Source organism: Crinia signifera, chromosome 6 (genome assembly GCF_055691185.1).
Source record: "Crinia signifera chromosome 6, ASM5569118v1, whole genome shotgun sequence".
Taxonomy (NCBI): domain Eukaryota; kingdom Metazoa; phylum Chordata; class Amphibia; order Anura; family Myobatrachidae; genus Crinia; species Crinia signifera.
Genome location: NC_139222.1, coordinates 144,093,460 through 144,111,799, shown reverse-complemented (window position 1 = coordinate 144,111,799; position 18,340 = coordinate 144,093,460). Strand labels below are relative to the sequence as shown.

The 18,340-nt window shown below is 39.7% G+C and overlaps 1 protein-coding gene across 1 annotated transcript in view; it reads left to right on the top strand.

Moving 5' to 3' along the window:
• Positions 1-15,242, top strand: part of EZH1 (enhancer of zeste 1 polycomb repressive complex 2 subunit) — a 66,220-nt gene extending 50,978 nt beyond the window's left edge. Inside the window, exons 15-21 of the mRNA XM_083147514.1 lie at positions 3,588-3,713; positions 4,963-5,141; positions 5,704-5,799; positions 6,670-6,751; positions 9,811-9,891; positions 12,071-12,155; positions 12,741-15,242. Of these exons, the coding sequence (XP_083003640.1) occupies positions 3,588-3,713; positions 4,963-5,141; positions 5,704-5,799; positions 6,670-6,751; positions 9,811-9,891; positions 12,071-12,155; positions 12,741-12,801 (710 nt within the window). The 3' untranslated portion in view covers positions 12,802-15,242. The remainder of the gene's footprint in view (positions 1-3,587; positions 3,714-4,962; positions 5,142-5,703; positions 5,800-6,669; positions 6,752-9,810; positions 9,892-12,070; positions 12,156-12,740) is intronic.
• The last annotated feature ends 3,098 nt before the right edge of the window (positions 15,243-18,340 follow it).

Genomic DNA, 18,340 nt, shown 5'->3' with positions numbered 1-18,340 from the left:
TTCTAAATTAAAAGAATTTGAATCTACAATATTTCCCATGTACTTTCTGTTATCTCCTCATGAGAGGTCATGACAATTTATAACAATAAAACCAGAATAAAGGCGCTAGTTTAAATGGAATACAAAGGGATGGCCAGTGGTCAGAAGACCAACAGTGGCATCCGGATGGTGAGAATCCAGGGTCTGTATTCTAGGGTCTGGTTTCCTAACCATGAGTGGAGAATCCAGTGTCAGTTTCTTGACTGCCGGCGGTATGTTAACCGGTTCCCATCTAAACAATACACTCCTACATACAGTGTATATATATATATATATAGATAGATAGATAGATAGATAGATAGATAGATAGATAGAACAGGTATGCCTGGCACATCCTCCTTATCTTTTGCTTGCGTGGGTGCCCGCACCAAATGGAATAATATAGTAGACCGGAACATGCAGCACTCCACAGCCAGTAATGCAGGTAAAAAAAGCAATATATATATATATATATATATATATATATATATATATATATATATATGCATTTAGGCAAGGTGGCACTCGCGGGTAATAATAGTTGGTGTGGTGCAAGGTCCATAAAATAATTTACAGCAGCACTTTATCCTTGAGAAGGAAAGAAAAACCAGCACTCACGTTTGCGGTGAAAGAAAGTAGGTTGTATTTCAAAGAGTCATGTTGTTAAGCCAGCCTGTCAGCAGTCCCGACAGCTGTTTCGACCGGCAGCATCAGTACCCCTGATGAAGACTGGCATGCTGCCGGTCGAAACAGCTGTCGGGACTGCTGACAGGCTGGCTTAACAACATGACTCTTTGAAATACAACCTACTTTCTTTCACCGCAAACGTGAGTGCTGGTTTTTCTTTCCTTCTCAAGGAAATATACAGGAATATATATATTATTGTAACTGAATGATATATGAGTTCATTATGCATTAAACACCATTTCCAAATGTATACAGTATCTGCATTTACCATAGTATCATGGCTATAGATCAAACCAAGTTAATTGCAATAAAAAAACACGTTCATGTTTTTGCATGAAAAAAAAAAGAAATTATTTTTAGATACTTGTTTTAATTCTGATATTCCAATGAATAGTAATTATTCAATTCACATCCAAAGCCACTATGGGGTTTATGTGCTGATTTATTGAAGATGGGATGTTGCTCTTGGCAGACATTCAGATTCTGCCTATTATCTTCTAGAAGGTGCTAAATAAATATTAAATAGTTTCTAATTGGTTGCAACATCCCATCTTTAATAAAACTCCCATCTTAGTAAATAACCCCCCTGGGTTTATACCGTCTGTTAGTTTTATAGTCTGTACTCTGCAGATTAGGATTTATTCTGTTTAGTACATCTCCTCCAAAGTCCCCAGAAGCCTCTTAGTAGCAGCACTTATCACTTCCTGGTCTGCCTCTAGGCGGGATATAAGGAGGCATCTTACAACAGCTCAGGATCTTGAACATTTACCTCCTGAGAGAGATCCCAGAGGCTGATATCTAGGCTCCTGGTTCCTGTGTCCTCTGCTGCTGCTACTTTCTGGCATTCTTCCACCTGCCTGGTATGTTGCAATTATCATCTGCTGCTACCAGAGTTAATCAATTACAGAAAGTGGCACAGGACCCTGACCATCGGTTCCCAGGCCTCAGTTCCAGAACTTACCTTACCTTACCTTACATTGGTACCACTTCTACAGTCTGGGACAGTTAGGAGCGAGAGCAACCTGTCCACCTATTGCAGCAAAGTCCATATGCCCTTGCGGGGTTCCCTGGTGAAAACCATCACTGGTGTTAGACTCAGCTCCTCTGTATAGAGTCACGTCAAGTCTCCACCTCCTGGCTGTGTCCCCAGTTCCCCGGTGTCATATGCACCATGATTACATCAAACCACCCCTTTTCAAATACATAGAACCTTCCACTGGCTCACTGCTGTTACAGTTGAAGCCACCCGCTACCCGAGCCCTGACACTTTCACCAGTTAATTTTTCATTTATCTGCCTCTTTAAACTGAACATACATTGTATCCGTGTCTCTCCAAAGAGATCAGTTATGTTAGGGAGTATTGTAGTTGTCATGATCTAGCAAAAGCTACGCAATTTTTATGTTAACTGCATGCTAAAGCGTAAGAGGGAAAAGACCAGTCTAGCGGTTAGGGTTAAAGTGGTGCAGGTGGATATTGAATAAATAAAGGAAGATATTAGGTGGACTTTGGTTTAAACGTATAAACTGTAGAGCAGGAAACAGAAGTAAAGCTTTTACCAATGTTTATTGGTAATGGATTTTCCACAAAAACTGGAAATGAACAATGTGCTGCTATTTGAGCTTACAGTAGTGATGGCCATCGTTGCCTTTGCCATCGATGGCAAAAGTGCAACTGACCATCGATAGTGTGTAACTTTTCAATGGATGATCATCAATGTTTTTATATATCGATGATCATCCATTTTCTTTGAATGATTGGCCTCTAGGCCAATCAAAATGTGGGGGCGGGGCTTCAAGGGTGCCGGGGGCGGAGCTATGCTCCGTGTCCCGACACCTTGGGAAAAAGCAAAAATAAAACTATTCATTTAAGCTTCACATCGATGGTGGGAAACCATCTGGTTCTCCCCCATCGATGGCAAAACTATTCAACATCGGCCATAAACCATCAATGATTTCTAATCATCGATGGCCGATGGCCATCATTAGCTTACAGTGCCTCTCTCTAGTTTTGTATATGGTAGAGGCTATTCTTAATGCTGTATATAGAGACCTGGGACAGTAAGCTTCTGCATTGCAAGATGTATATGAAACATATGCAATGGGAGCATCAATGAATGGCATATATAATGGCATATATAGTATTGTCTATGATATACTGTCATTTAAACATTGAGGGAAGAAACTATTTATGATAACCGTTTCTCCCAGTTAACAACCGATTATTTTCATTTAAAGGATAACACTCCCTTTAGTGGAATCCCTCATTTGTCAAACATGGCTCCCAAATGTATCAGAGTTATGACTTTAAAAGCTAAGTGGCTTAGTAATGCAACTCATTTTCCTTATTTATTTACATAATATTTTCACTAGAGGAGCTGTTGCCCCTCTAGTCTCTATCCCTGCATATTATTTGCTATTGGTTTTTTAGTAGTCCTGATGGTGGTTTCTATCTTTTTTTTATAACTATAACTAGTTATCAGCCCATCAAAATAATGGAACAACAGAACAGTAATATCTGCACCGCAGCTATGCATGCTTGAATGGGGCAACACTTGAAGTGCTCCGCCAGGCGTCATCTAGCAGTCGCCGGAGTACACAACACTTGAAATCCCCCATAGAGGTTAAGAGCAGCGTTAGCCTATTATTATATAGGATGCATTGAAAATATAGCTAACTCTTTACAAATGAGTGTGCTCCTGGAATTGTATGTGCTATTTGCATGTGGCATGACCTGGCTTACTGAGAAATCTTTATTCCCAAAATACTGCAGTGCCCCATTGGCCGATGTAAACCAAAAATAAAGTCTATAATGTCTGAAATGTTTGCTTGCCTTTAGGCTTTATAAATATAAATATTTAACATGGCCTCTTCTTGTACTCAAGACAATTCGGCCAATCAGGTGTATAACTATCAGCCTTGTGACCACCCGGATCATCCATGTGACAGCACGTGTCCCTGCATCATGACGCAGAACTTCTGTGAAAAATTCTGTCAGTGCAACCCTGACTGTAAGTAACACCATAGGGCAACATTGCAGTACAAGGCAATGTCCTGACGGGTTATTTTTCTTTGTGTTAAAATTAGATTAGTATATACAGATGGAGCTGCTGTTGTTAGATGGGGACTAAGTGCGACTATCGCCATGCACTAGGTCCGCCGACCGCCCATTCCCTTTACTGCTCCCGGAAGTCTGCGCCGAAGCCCCATTCTCGCCTGCACCGAGCAGCATAGCAGCGGAACGCGCAAGCAAGTGAACCGCTCATGCATTTCCGCCGTCCGCCAGCTCTAACAGAAACTGTGATATGGCAGGCTGGCTGAGAGCACCTCCATCTGTATTGTATATTTACTGTATGTATTCACATAGCAAAAAAAAAAAAGAAAATCAAATAGGACCTTTTTTTTGTTAACAATTCCATGTAAGTGACTGGTGAGTGTTTTTAAAAGTAATCTAGCCATAACCTAAGGAATTAGCACGGAATGGTACACTCTTATGATACATACAGTAAATGTGGCTCCTATGTAATAGATTCATTATTTTATTCATTTCCCAGTTCTAATATTACAGAAATTAAATTTCTATAGATATAGATTTTTTTTTTTTTTATCAATCAGAGTTATAGGATTATACTACAAAAGTCTACATTGTAACAGCTGACATACTATCAGTAAAATGGTTGGAGTAGCAGTGTCCTCCTTACGGCAGCCTTGAATTTGTCACTTTAGGGTCTCCCCCAGACCTTATGGTACATGGATAGGATAAAATGGTGTGACAAATATACCAGGCGCCAAGAAATGTAGGAAAGGGTTTTATTTTACAGATATGCATAAAAACATACATAAAGGAAAAAATCTTACCCCTAAGGGTATTTGGAGCCAGCAAGAATGACAAATGGCAGGGATGTAGTCCAGAAGTGCACCCTGTCTTGGCTGCAAATAGCTTAGCACTGGGTAGGTCCAATGGAAAGTTGGTATGATGCGCAAAACGCATTGGCAGTGACTGAATACAACTTTCCATTGGGTGCACTTCCTGACTGCATCCCTCCAATTTACCGTCTATGCTGGCTCCAAATACCCTTCAGGGGTAAGTTTTTTTTCCTTTATGTATGTTTTTATGCTTTTATACATATCTGTAGAATAAATCCCTTTCCTACATTTCTTGGCATCTGGTATATTTGTCACACCATTTTATCCTATAGCTGACATACTATGTTCTCCTTGATCCTTTATAAACAGGCTATTCCCATCTGTTCCCCACAGGTCAGAACCGCTTTCCTGGTTGCCGATGTAAGACGCAGTGTAACACCAAGCAATGCCCTTGCTACCTGGCTGTACGAGAGTGTGACCCCGATCTCTGCCTCACATGTGGTGCCGCTGAGCACTGGGAGTCCAAGATTGTGTCATGCAAGAACTGCAGCATTCAGCGGGGCCTGAAGAAGGTATGGAACTGGCTGCTACAAAAAGGTACTGGGGCAGATGCCTGAAGAAGAGATAAAGTGGAAATAATGTAAAAGGAGATAAAGCACCAGCCAATCAACTCCCAACTGTCATTTTCAAACACAGTTCATTGGATGGTGCTTTATCCCCAGTTTATCTCTTCTCCAGGCTTTATACATTTGCCCCATTGTGTGTAAATAACCGATGACTATGAAGATTTTGACTTAGCCCATGGTCAATTTTGACTTGGGCCATAGGCGATTTGGGATATGGCCAATTTGGCCATAAGCCAAATACACTGCACTGTGCGGCATAGTCAAAATTGCCTTGCCTGCACAGTCTATTTTGCCAGGTGATAGTGACACTGCGCATCACTATCACTTGAAATGTACACACGGTGCGATTCTGTACACGGCTTTACTGAAGAAATGTATAAACAGAGGATTAAGTGATCTTGTAGATTGTGGTATCTTGGTCATTGTTGAGTTGCTGCCATAAGAATAAGTTGCAGCCTGAATTTATGATGCATCTGTCTTGATCAGTAGATTTCCTCTCCTTCTGTAGCATCTGCTGCTGGCTCCCTCAGATGTTGCCGGATGGGGAACCTTCATCAAGGAGTCTGTTCTGAAGAATGAGTTTATCTCTGAGTACTGTGGAGAGGTTAGTAAGCCACTACACCATTAATAAATTATACCATCCATTAAATAAAAAAAATCTTTAATGTATGGGATTCATGTCCTCTTTTACCAGCTGCATAGGACGTTCTAGATTTAGTTGCAATGTAAATAAATGTTTTATGCATAGCGTGTCTATATGTAGTGTTAGGCACCAATCAGAAAACAAATTTACTTGCACAGCCGCTTATAACTTTATTAACATCACAGTCTTCTCATCGGTATTGTTTCATCTTGTTGTAGGAATATAAGTCATTACAGTCAGATTTCATATTTACAGACATTTCAACTTTATTTTACTGAACCTTATATAACATTTGTGCTCTCGAACAGCCTCTACGTAATGTTAGTTATTATATAAAGCTTTATGGTGAGGGTGGCAGTATAAGTAGCATAGGCACACACAGAGGGTAGCTAGTGCCAGATCTTACACCTACTGTAGCAAGTGAAGGAACTCTTAGTTCTGCTCCAACAATGGGGCAGATGTATTAAGCCTTAACAAGAGATAAATGCAAGGGTGATAAGGAGAGATAACCGTCCAGCCAATCTCCTGCTAACTGCCATGTTACAGGCTGTGTTTGAAAAAAGTCAGTTAGCAGGTGATTGGCTGGGCGGTTATCTCTCCTTATCACCGTTGCATTTATCTCTTGTTAAGGCTTAATACATCTGCCTCATGAATGTTAGCATAGAACTTTATAAAGTTCATGGCATATAATGGAACTACTACATTTATTATAGGCTTGTGCAGACATGTGTCATGCATTATTATGGTGGTCATAAATAGAAGAACTACTGTCCTTAAGAATATATTGGATTTTAGCTACAGCGCTATAAGGATTAATCTTTCTGTGTTTAGCTGATTTCCCAGGATGAAGCAGATCGGCGAGGAAAGGTTTATGATAAATACATGTCAAGTTTTCTTTTCAATCTTAACAATGGTAAGTTCTGCCTTGCTCCCATTGCTAGAAACCATAAGCGCCCATTCAACCCTTCCCTCTTGCTTGTAAATGTTGCATTAATCATCACTTGCGCCCATAAGATCACTGAGCATTTGGATGTGATTTTGGATCTTATTAAGTTAGGGCATCTTACTTACAGTGCTTGCTTTCTCTGACCGCCTCGGAACATTTAGACAACCTGTTTTTAAGTCTTCCATAGTCAGATTATGGACTTGTGTCCGGATTTAAGTGTGCAATTCAGGGGTTCCCAATCTTTTTTGAATCACGGCACCCTAGAGTATCAGAATTTTTTCACGGCACCCCTAAGCCAAAAATAAAATAATTAGACTGGGTTTATAATGCGATTATTAAGGTCAGTTATGTGGTAAAGGACAGGATTTGCTTCTGTTTCTACACATTTTATGATTGGCAGCCACCAGCACTGGTTTTGCTCATAAATAATGAACCATTAATAATTTGAGTTGGTCCTGGACCACCAACCCAGGGCACCCCTGCATGTGTCCCAAGGCACCCCAGGGAGCCACGGCACACAGTTTGGGAACCACTGGTGCAATTAATTTTATGCTAGGAGCAATGGTTTCCACATAGCCCGTTATGCAGCCTTCTGCAGCAGAAGAGGGGGTCGTATTTATTATCAAATCTATTTCTCCAGTACCTACTTGGGGGTGAAATACCCATTAGATTGCAAGCTCTCATTAGCAGGGCCCTCCATTGTTTTTATGTCTGCATTTCCATAGCCTACTTTGTTTGTCTGTCCCTCACTCTCCAGCTCTGTGGAACAGTGCGGCATCAAACACATCTGTGGTTGTACTTACTAAGGGGCCGATTCAGACCCATTCATTTGGGTCTGAATTCGGCCCCATTTTAAAAGGGGGGGGTCAGCTTACGACTTTGCCAACGACTTCGGCGAGTATCACACTTAGTAAGGGGAGGGAGCAAGGTAACGCCCAGCCGTTTATGGGCTGGGCATTCCCCGTCAGCGCCCACCCCGAATTCAGACTACAGCGGCCATCTGAAAAGTAAGTATTGACTTTTCAGACCGATGGCTGGAAAAATCATTTGATGGTGATTGAATGATTTCTCCACCTTGTGGCCACATGCGAGGGGATGTGTTACTGTACACATCCCCTCACATGTTACAGAGGGGATTCATATGGTGGGAGGCCAGGCGACGGGCAGCGTTTTCTTGTTTGCAAGGCTGTGATTACATGCAGCCTAGCAAACAGGTCTGAATCAGGCCATAAGTCAACTTGGCTACTAGGGAAAGGGGTTGTAGAGGAAAGTAGAGAAGATTTTTTATATACCCTGCTATTAACAAAAATATTCAATAGAACTTGCATATCTTCTATTCCTGAGAGAAAATGTTCATTTTTGCACGTTACATCTGCCCCACCTGCAGTACACATGGCTTTGTCCATTAGCAAACCAAATGTGCTCTACGAGTGACCCTGAATCACCACATATGTCCGTACTGTGGATAGAATGACTGCTTTCTGTTCAAACCTTTGTTTAGAGAGGATAAGAGATCAGGGGCCTTTGATGACCACTGTTGGCTGCCTGCTGGGTGTAGACATAGTTGTGGTCTGCCTTAGTAATATGGTTACACAAACGTTGAACATAAAACAGAGAATATCTTCTCATAGTTTCCTACACAACACAAACAATGGAACATTCTTATTTCTTTTCTGGCAGGTTCTGCCATCCTGTAAAAACACAGTCCACATGACTGTCCATTGCCTAATCAGAATTTTTTTCTGTATTACCAGTTACTTTTTGTTTTATTAATGCAAGTTTTACAGTGCATTTATTTGTATAGAACATGTAGTGAACAAAATATTGTAATATACTTGAATGTGAATCTCCAGATAATGTGTGCCACTATTCTACATAGGGGGACTGATTTAGGGTCACATACAAGTCAGCCACATTGCATGCACAGAATATAAATACAGATCTTCAATTGTATTCAGAGTTTGCCACTATCCGCTGGGGAAGTAGCTATCGCTATGCATATGCAAGAGATGGATCTTAAATGAGACAGTTCCTGTACACAGCCATAACATGCAAGTACAGATTATTTATTTATTAAAAGTTTCTTATTCTGCAGCGCTTTACAGGGAATATTTGAACATTCACATCAGTCCCTGCCCCAGTGGAGCTTGCAATCTATATTCCCTACCACATGTACATGCACACACAGCCATTCTAGAGTTAATTTTGTTAGGAGCCAATTAGCCTATCAGTATATTTTTGGAATGTGGGAGTAAACCGGAGTACCCAGAGGAAACCCATGCAAGTACGGAGAGAATATACAAACTCTGCACAGTTAGGGCCATGGTGGGAATAGAACCCATGACCTCAGTGCTGTGAGGCAGTAATGCTGACCATTACACCAGATGCGTACTCATAGTTGCATAGGCACAATTACAGGCATACTGATTGTGAAATATTGAAAGATCTGTGTACAAAACAGACCTGCATGCAACTATGCATCAGCACCAGGGTCAGAGGCAGAACTCTGGGAGGCAATGGAGTCATCTGCCGCCGGGCTCCTGCTCCCAAGGGGGCACCTCTCCTCCCCTGCAAGTTTAGGGGGCAGATTTATTAAGCTTGGAGAAGAGATAAACTGGAGATAAAGCGGAGAAAAGGTAAAAGGAGATAATGCACCAGCCAATCAGCTGTGTTTGAAAAAGACAGTTGGGAGTTGATTGGCTGGTGCTTTATCTCCTTTTACCTTTTCTCCGCTTTATCTCCAGTTTATCTCTTCTCCAAGTTTAATAAATCTGCCCCTAAATCAGTTATTTAAAAGCAAAAGATATTGCTGATTATGTGGCTGAGTTCTGAAAGATATGTGTTCTCTATCTATCGATATATCTATATTTCTTAACAAAATTATATATTTTATTTAAGGTTATTTAGGCGTGTGTGTGCGTGTGCGGGGGCACCAATATATATCTTGCCTCCGGGCAACTGGAAAGAATTTACGCCACTGACCAGGGTACATTGTTCTGACTTTTTTATTGTCTTCTCCTGGACAGATTATGTTGTGGACGCCACAAGAAAAGGAAATAAAATCCGTTTTGCAAACCACTCTGTTAATCCCAACTGTTACGCTAAAGGTGTGTATTATTGCTAGTGCATTAGTAGCTCAGTTGCTCTGTGACTCTGCACTATACTTCAGTAGGAATGCATTATGTACTGTACTTACAAGACAGGGGAGCTATCTATATATGTGAGCTATATGTGAATAGATAAGTTTTACACGCACCTGTGGTTATCAAGAACCATGCTATTTAGTTGCTGTAACCTTATTAACTATTTGAGTCAACATTGACTGATTATGATTATTTTAGTAACATGCTCATGCAGTTGAGGAAGAGAGGCATATACTAAACCTACATAGTCTTTGCTTTTTTACTATAATCAAGTAGCTTCTGCCATCTAGTGTCTACTTCACTAACTTCTAACATAGTGGCATGTGGTTAGGTCTCACCAGCAGCAAAATACAAATTCATTAGTATTATATTTCAAGATATATCTAGTTGAGAAAGAAGAGTCGACACTGTATAACAGTGTCGCAATCAGGGCGCTATATGCAATTAAGGCAAAAATGAATTTTTTGAGCAATAAAAATATAATAATATTTATATAAATTTCAGCTGCAGCGTTCAAAGTGTACAAGTGTATGTACACAACAACTGACCTCTTTCTGGACACACATAAATTATGCCCAAATGAGGAACAGAAGAAAATGTATATTCAAAAGAAAAGATTGGAAAACTGTGCTAATTAATGAATATCAGGCACCATGGAAGAACACACTTACACAAACAATTATTTTTATAATGATCAAATAAGTATCATCATATTTATTTAGAAAATTGGTAAAATACTTTTTAGGTGGCCACCTATACACATTTATCAAAAACACAGTAATACAATATGAATGGTATACAATCGGCTAAAAATAAGCAATATAACGTGGTGTGTTCCGCTTTAAAAGATTCTTACTGTGCACCTTAGATTTGTAGGGTAATATATTTTATTAAAAATTAATAGCAGTTAAATGAATGTAGTCCTGTCTCCATTTAATTTATTCACAGTTTCCACTTGTAACTAGTGGATGAATATTGAGTCACTGTTTTCGGGAGCAGATAAATAAACAGATGTGCATAGACGCGAGGTGGTCGCGTCTCTCACCTGCGCCTCTGTGCGCTGCTGGTAAAGCATATGAGTGTCCCACCAAAACGTTAGCTGGTGGGGAGCGGGCTCTTTGAAAAAGCCCCCGTTTGGGGCGAAACGCGTTAGCGGGAGATTCTTTCAGCCTGTCATACCTTTGGAGCCTCTGTGGAGTACGCATTTGCTTTTACCAATCCGGCAGAGGAAAAGAGGCGATTACTACCTGTATGCTTTTTTGCCTGTTACATCCAGTATCATCTGAGAACTCCGTAGGACGAGTAAGCAAGCCCGGCGTCTGTGAGAGGGACGCTGCCGCACAATTACCAGCAGCGGCGCGGGCTAGGAGGGTGAGAGCGGAGACCAGCTACAACATCTCCTTGGTCCGCTCCCCACCAGCTACCGTTTTGGAGGGACACTCATACGCTTAACCAGCAGCGCACGGAGGCGCAGGTGAGAGACGCGGCCACCTCGCGTCTATGCACATCTGTTTATCTATCTGCTCCCGAAAACAGTGACTCAATATTCATCCACTAGTTACAAGTGGAAACTGTGAATAAATTAAAAGGAGACAGGACTACATTAATTTAGCTGCTATTGATTTTTAATAGAATATATCACCCTACATAGCTAGTTGAGAAAGAGCCTGAGTAATTTTGTGAAATGTGCCTCTATTCCATTGTGTCCCTCAATTGCTGTACACTCAATAAGTGACGCTCTTTAGCATTACCTTTATTCATATACCGGTTATTTTTGGCTTGTGATGAATGACCTTCATTTCATCCATAGTAGTTCATCACTTTCCAGTTTATACCCCTCACCAGCCTGCTGTTACCTGCGAATATGCACCCACTATATCAGTTTTGTTATGACATCCAAATGTTCAGACTCCACATTTTCCGCGGCAGTCCGCTAATTGGGGGACACTATATACGTGACCGGATGTACCTACAGTCTCTGCTCTTTTACAGTATGTTTCTAAACTGAAGCAAAGATGCCAGTTACAAGGTTCTGCAGCACTTTGTAAATGAGATTGTATTATCTATGTTGAAGCCTATTAGCCACAGGCATCCATAAGATTTCAGCACATGTTTACCTACTATATTACATTTGTTATTCTAGTGGTTATGGTAAACGGAGATCACCGGATTGGAATATTTGCCAAGCGAGCTATCCAGGCAGGAGAAGAGTTGTTCTTTGACTACAGGTAAGAGCTGGCTGAGTGCATCCACTGATTACATTCAAGTGTTTGTTATACAGTACATTGTACTGGAATTCAATTATATTTAGCAAAACATACTGTTAGTTGAATGAAAATATTTGTCCATTTATAAAGCATAACCTTTTTTTTCCTACTTTAATAAATGACTTTCCCAGTTGCAATGTTTTTATAAATAAATGTATAGCTTAAACTCACGGCCACTACCCAATAATATATGTACAACATATTTATATATTAAAAAAACTAATATAGTTTAGCAAATAGTACTTATTCTGAATTTAATAAATCATTCAGTAATACAATTGAATGGTAACACCAAATATTCAGGTTGAGTTATAACTATCATTTCCATAGAAGCGTCACCAAAGCTTATGGTGTTTTTGGGGTTAAAAAAAAAACAAAACACTTCATATTTGTGTTGATGATTGCTTGGTGCTGCTCCAGATCCGTTAGAGGGACAAAAGATTGTAGATGTCCTCATTGCTCAGGGATCTTCTCTGACACTGACTTACATAAATAAATATATCACTCCTTTCATACATGTTTTCTCACACATTCTTCTCTCTGCAGATACAGCCAGGCGGATGCTCTGAAATATGTGGGCATAGAAAGAGAGACAGATATCATCTAATACCCCTCCCAGTGCTGTCATTGCACCATGTCACCATATTAGCCTTGCTTGGCTACTGAATGTGGCTTTGTCTGTCTTGGCTATCCATTGTAAACACATCCGCATGTAATTGTGGGACAGACTGACATCAGGGCGCAGATCCACACGGTGCACCGCTGTGTATATCTCTACAGCCATTCTACAGCTCATCATTTAATTTTGATGAAGTTCCAGTTTGGAAACTGTTGAAATGTCTTTACACCATTTGTTGTATAATCCCTGTGCAATATTCTGGCATATTCAAATGATATTAGTGTTTTGTATAACATTTTCCTTTATGTGAATGGTTTCTTAGACCTCAGTACACTTTATATGTGATGTGTAGTATTGAGTTGTTTCTGTGGCATCTGTGATTTTATTCCACTGCCTAAGTATTGAAAGCAGGAGCTCTTAGACGGTTTCTTCATTTCTGATCTGCTCAGTAAAGATTAAAAGGGGAAGGCCATTCAGCAGTCTTACCTATGCCTTCCCCTCCAGCTAATGCCTGAAGCCAGGAGCTGCTGCCCAATGTGCTGTGTGCTAGTAGCTCTCAAATCACGGATAGATTCCTTTCTGCAGTGCAACCTGACCATATGATTGGGTAGGGGAGTGACAACCTTGAGTGCGTAAATTAGAAAGTATTTCCCGTTTAAGTCCGAACCACTAAATAATCATGTTCTGAATATATCTCCCATAGCAGGTTTGGACTTAAAGTTATGTAAACACTTTTTGTAGACCCTGAAGACAGTGTGAGGTTCTAATCATTATCTTGTCACTACATACAGAATGTACTGTAACTTCTATAGGTATACATAAACTGTACACATACTCGCAGTTGCACACTACAAACTGCAAAGTACAGTCATATGCATCTTCTTTGCATATTAATCACACTTGTACTAATTAACTAAGCACTGACACTTCTATAATGTTGTGTCATAAAGTACTCACTGCTTATATCCATACCAGCTGGTATTTTATATTTCACTGTGACTGGGCATAGTCAGTGTATAATCAACACTATAACATTTCCTATTCTGAGTACTATAACATGAGACATCCCAATGTGAAATACAGTACATGTTTTCATGTACAGGGCATTGACTTAGAATGATCATTATATGTACAGTATGCGTGTGTGGCAGCGACTAGTCTGTGTTACTGTATCACTAATAATGTAAAGTATTGTGATGATGGTACTAATTAATGGGTTTACAAGAAGTCTGATATCTTTCAGCCCGTTGGCCAAATACAAGCGAAAGCCTGTAAATTAAAACAATTCTCATAGATACACTGTGTGCATCACTGAGTACTTGTCTAGGTGCAAGAAGAGATGGGACTTTGCTTACTAGCTGGTGACTTGTGGAAAACAAAATTTACATAAGTGGCGCAAAGACTAATTTAAATACCTTATTAAAAATGAATTAACTTGAACAAAAATAAACTGGATAGGTTATCAATACACATATATTCAACATGTAGCTTTACCTAATACAATATAATAGCATGTTGCTCAGTATTGTGAGGTATGGACATCTGTGCAAGTCATTCAGGACAGGGTGACAGGTGCTGGTATGTCTGTGGCTATACTGAGAATAGCAGGCATACTGTATGAATAATACAAAAGTAACCGTGGAAAATAACATTATTTTTTGCTAATAGACACTACAAAATAAGGGCTGAAGACAATAAGTGATAAGAGTTTAGGCTGCCCACCTTATCTCCTTATACCATAGATAGCCCACATTAATGACACGGCTGCCTGGGGCCTACTCTCCATCCTAACAGCTATTGCGCCAAGCTACACATAGCCAGGGCTCATTGCCTCATTATACTAAATGACAAGAATCTACTAGTGCAATTATTTTTTTGGACGTGCTGAGAAATGTTGGCTTATTTGCTTTAAGTTAATATATACTTTTATAGCAGTAAAAAAATGCTCTATTAAGGCTCTAATAATAATTGTAATGCAAATTAAAAATATAAAATTAATCTGTGCCTTTTCAACAATGGAATAGAATACAGACCCTTTACCTTACCCTCATACTACTTTCTTCATTGTAATACAGTAATATGTATCCTCTCACATACTGTAGTGGCCTTTTCACAATAGTCACAAAGTCCTTTATGACAAAAGTATACTTTTATTCTCATTCTCATTTTCTTTAGTATCTGTCACCTGTTCACAATTCCATTTGTGGGCCCAACAAATTCAACTTGTGTCTCAGCTTATACCTTTTGAACTGTTCAGAATTAGTTGGGATCATTCCTTAATGGCTGTAGTTATATTTATGTGTTTTACTATTTAAACTCACATAGTTTTTCGTGAGCCGAGACGCCGAATGACAACAATAGGCGGCACTCCAGAGTCTTAAATGGATGTATTCGTGCAACAGGTGATACAATAAGAATAATGGCATCTACGTTTCAAGGCCAAAGCCCCTCCCTCAGGACGGCTAACAAATATAAAGTGCAAGGTGCTGTTGCAAAAAAAAAACAGCGAGTACCTTGCACTTTACATTTGTCAGCCTTCATGAGGGAGGGGCTTCGGCCTTGAAATGTAGATGCCATGATTCTTATTGTATCACTTGTTGATTGAATACATCCATTTAAGACCGTGGAGTGCCGCCTATTGTCTCCCCCTTCCTCCTCCTCCTCACGGATTGGTCCGGGAAGGTTTGGTACAGTGTTGATATTGTGATAAGCATTTGATGCGTTCTATCTACAATTATTCCAAAACAAAGTTCAATGGGAAACAAACCACATAGTGACATACAGTAATGAGCCAGGCTCCACCGTGTCACTGACTCCTAGTGAAATGATATGGCTCATGATTGTTTGAAGAACATTAAACCTTTACATGTTATTTAACCTAAAGCATTTGAGGATGGCTTGCAGAAGAGTTATTTGTTACAAAGACCTGTTGCAAATCATATCATGGCGAATCACCTTGGCCCAGAATAATGGTTCAGCGTCTGCAACTACAGTATGCAGGGGCTTGGGAAATCAGAAGTTGGGAACCTTGTATTATGCCCTTACTTTTACTTCTCTGTTGTGAGCATATGGATATGTTAACTTAATGTTTTTATGTTTGTGTTAAAACGCTGTTATGTGCATAGGAAAAAAAGAGATTATAATGTATATAAATGTAAATCTATACATCCATATGCTCTTATTAATGCATGGTTATGTCTTACCATTTATGTATAAAAACAGTATATTATATTTAACAATTTATGCACATGTTAAGAAATTTCTACATAAATAAGTATTGTGTAAGTCTAATTATAAATCTAGATGTCTCCGACTTTGGGAGAACTGCACTGTTTTGTATATGTGTGGCTGCAATATGGTTAAAAAAAATAAACATAACGTCTGTTAATTGACCACTATGCATGTGCCTAACGCCTGCTGTCTGTTGCATTGTGGGGTCTATATAGAACATTCTAGATCAGCAAGGTCTAGACTTGTAATGTGATCTACCAAGAAAATGGTTCTGTAAAATAATTACCTTCAATGAAGGTTTTTCTCATCAATTAACTTGTTTGATTGACTTTGTTACATCAGGTATTTTATACTGTACTTTTAGGGGTTTTAATTTACTAAGATGGGAGTTCTACTGAAGATGGTATGTTGTCCATAAGCAACCAATCAAATTCTATTATGAAGTTCTAGAAAATGCTAAATAAATCAGCATAATCTGATTGGTTGCTATAAGCACGATCCCATCTTCAATAGAAATCCTATCTTAGTAAATTTACCCCTAATACTAAGCACACACCAGAATCATGATCGTGAGCAGACCATGAGATGACCATACAATGGTTACAGGATCTGCTGGAGCACACGATCTGTTCACGATCTACATCCGATCCAATCCTGATCTGTACCCAGTTGAAGGGCTTGTTTTGAAATCCTGACTGCAGCAGGTAGGATCTGCAAAATGACCTAACAACCAGCGGGGACGCACATTGGATTGGAAAAGGATCTAAAACAGGCCAAAACATGCCCAATTTACATACTATCGGTCGAGATTGTATCGAAATTGGGGAAATTGAGGCCAAATCTTTCTGGTGTGTACCCAGCATTAGACTAGTATTGAGAGATCGCTTTTCCTCTTTATTGTTAGTCCATGGTAAGCAAGCATTTAAGTGCCAAGGATGTAATTACAGTTCTTTCCACTAGTCCTAGTAATTCTGCAGAGGCACAACCTGAGGCTCCTAGTAAGTTTACCTACCATTGTTAATCAAAACATCTAATAACATAAAATCCAATGGATTATTTCTAGTGTTATATCTTACTTAAGACAATGTTGGATGCAAAAATATTCCCTCCTGATATGAGTAACACACTCCAGAAGTGTCCCATCATACATCTTTATTTGTATACCTTCAGGTCTTAAACAGAATGCGTTTGTAAAAATACACAGCTTTTATATTTTTAACACGTGTAAATATAAATGTATTCATGTCACCATATTACATTCTATGGAGGACGGTTTTATTCTCATTTTACAGAATGCAGGTGCATGTCCACAGTTGTCTTGCTCACATTGCTCCTCTACTAGGGCTGCTTTGCTCACCTGACATGCGTTGTTCAGATCAGGACAGAATGCAGCTCAAACACAGACTGAAAAACGACTGTAATCCGTGTGTACGCTGCATACAGCATTTATCCTGTGTTGCCTGGAGTGGCCCTTGCGATCACCATAGGGATCTATGAAACATTGTAACTGTCCCTTTCCATGTTGCTCTACCACCGCTTTAGCCGATGGTGAAGACTGTCTAGACACATGTATGCGTGTACATTTGGTAATGTAAGTATTAATGTAACCAGAGCACCAAATAGTGGTTGTGGTGAGTAGAGAAAACAGTTCACCTGTCAAACCATACACCAGTGGGTTAGGCTGAGTAACAATGCACATCTATGCAACAAAGAGCAATATTAGCAATTTCCACCCCTAAATCTAATTTTTTATCACACCATTTACTAAAATACGGCAGGAGACAAAGTTTTTATTCTTATTCCATAAGATTTCCACAGAATGGAGGTAAGCACTTTTCTGGTCACATCTTTGTGGCAGCTGGGAACAAACACTATTATTATCTGCATAATTATATCTTGTGAGATCTGGTCTTGGATTCATTTTACATATACTCTAACTGGCAAAACCCTTTGTTGCATATGATTGCATGTACTGTAGCTGACAAACTAAAATCTAAAATATGAGATACATATGACACCGATTTGTAAGAAACACTGAACATAGTACATTGTAAACACATGAAATATGAGGCGTATTATGACGTGAATCTAGGTGTGCAGTTGTGGTTATTAAGATATTGACATTTCATGTGTGACACCTGCGGCACCAATGTAATGTTCAAAACAAAGGTTTCTGTCCCATTGCAGAGTTTCACATGTATCTGTGTAAAGCTGGCCATACACCTGAACGATGTACACACGATCCCCACAATTTCCTCGGGTCTTGCGACGGATCGCGCGCACTGTCGAGTGGTCG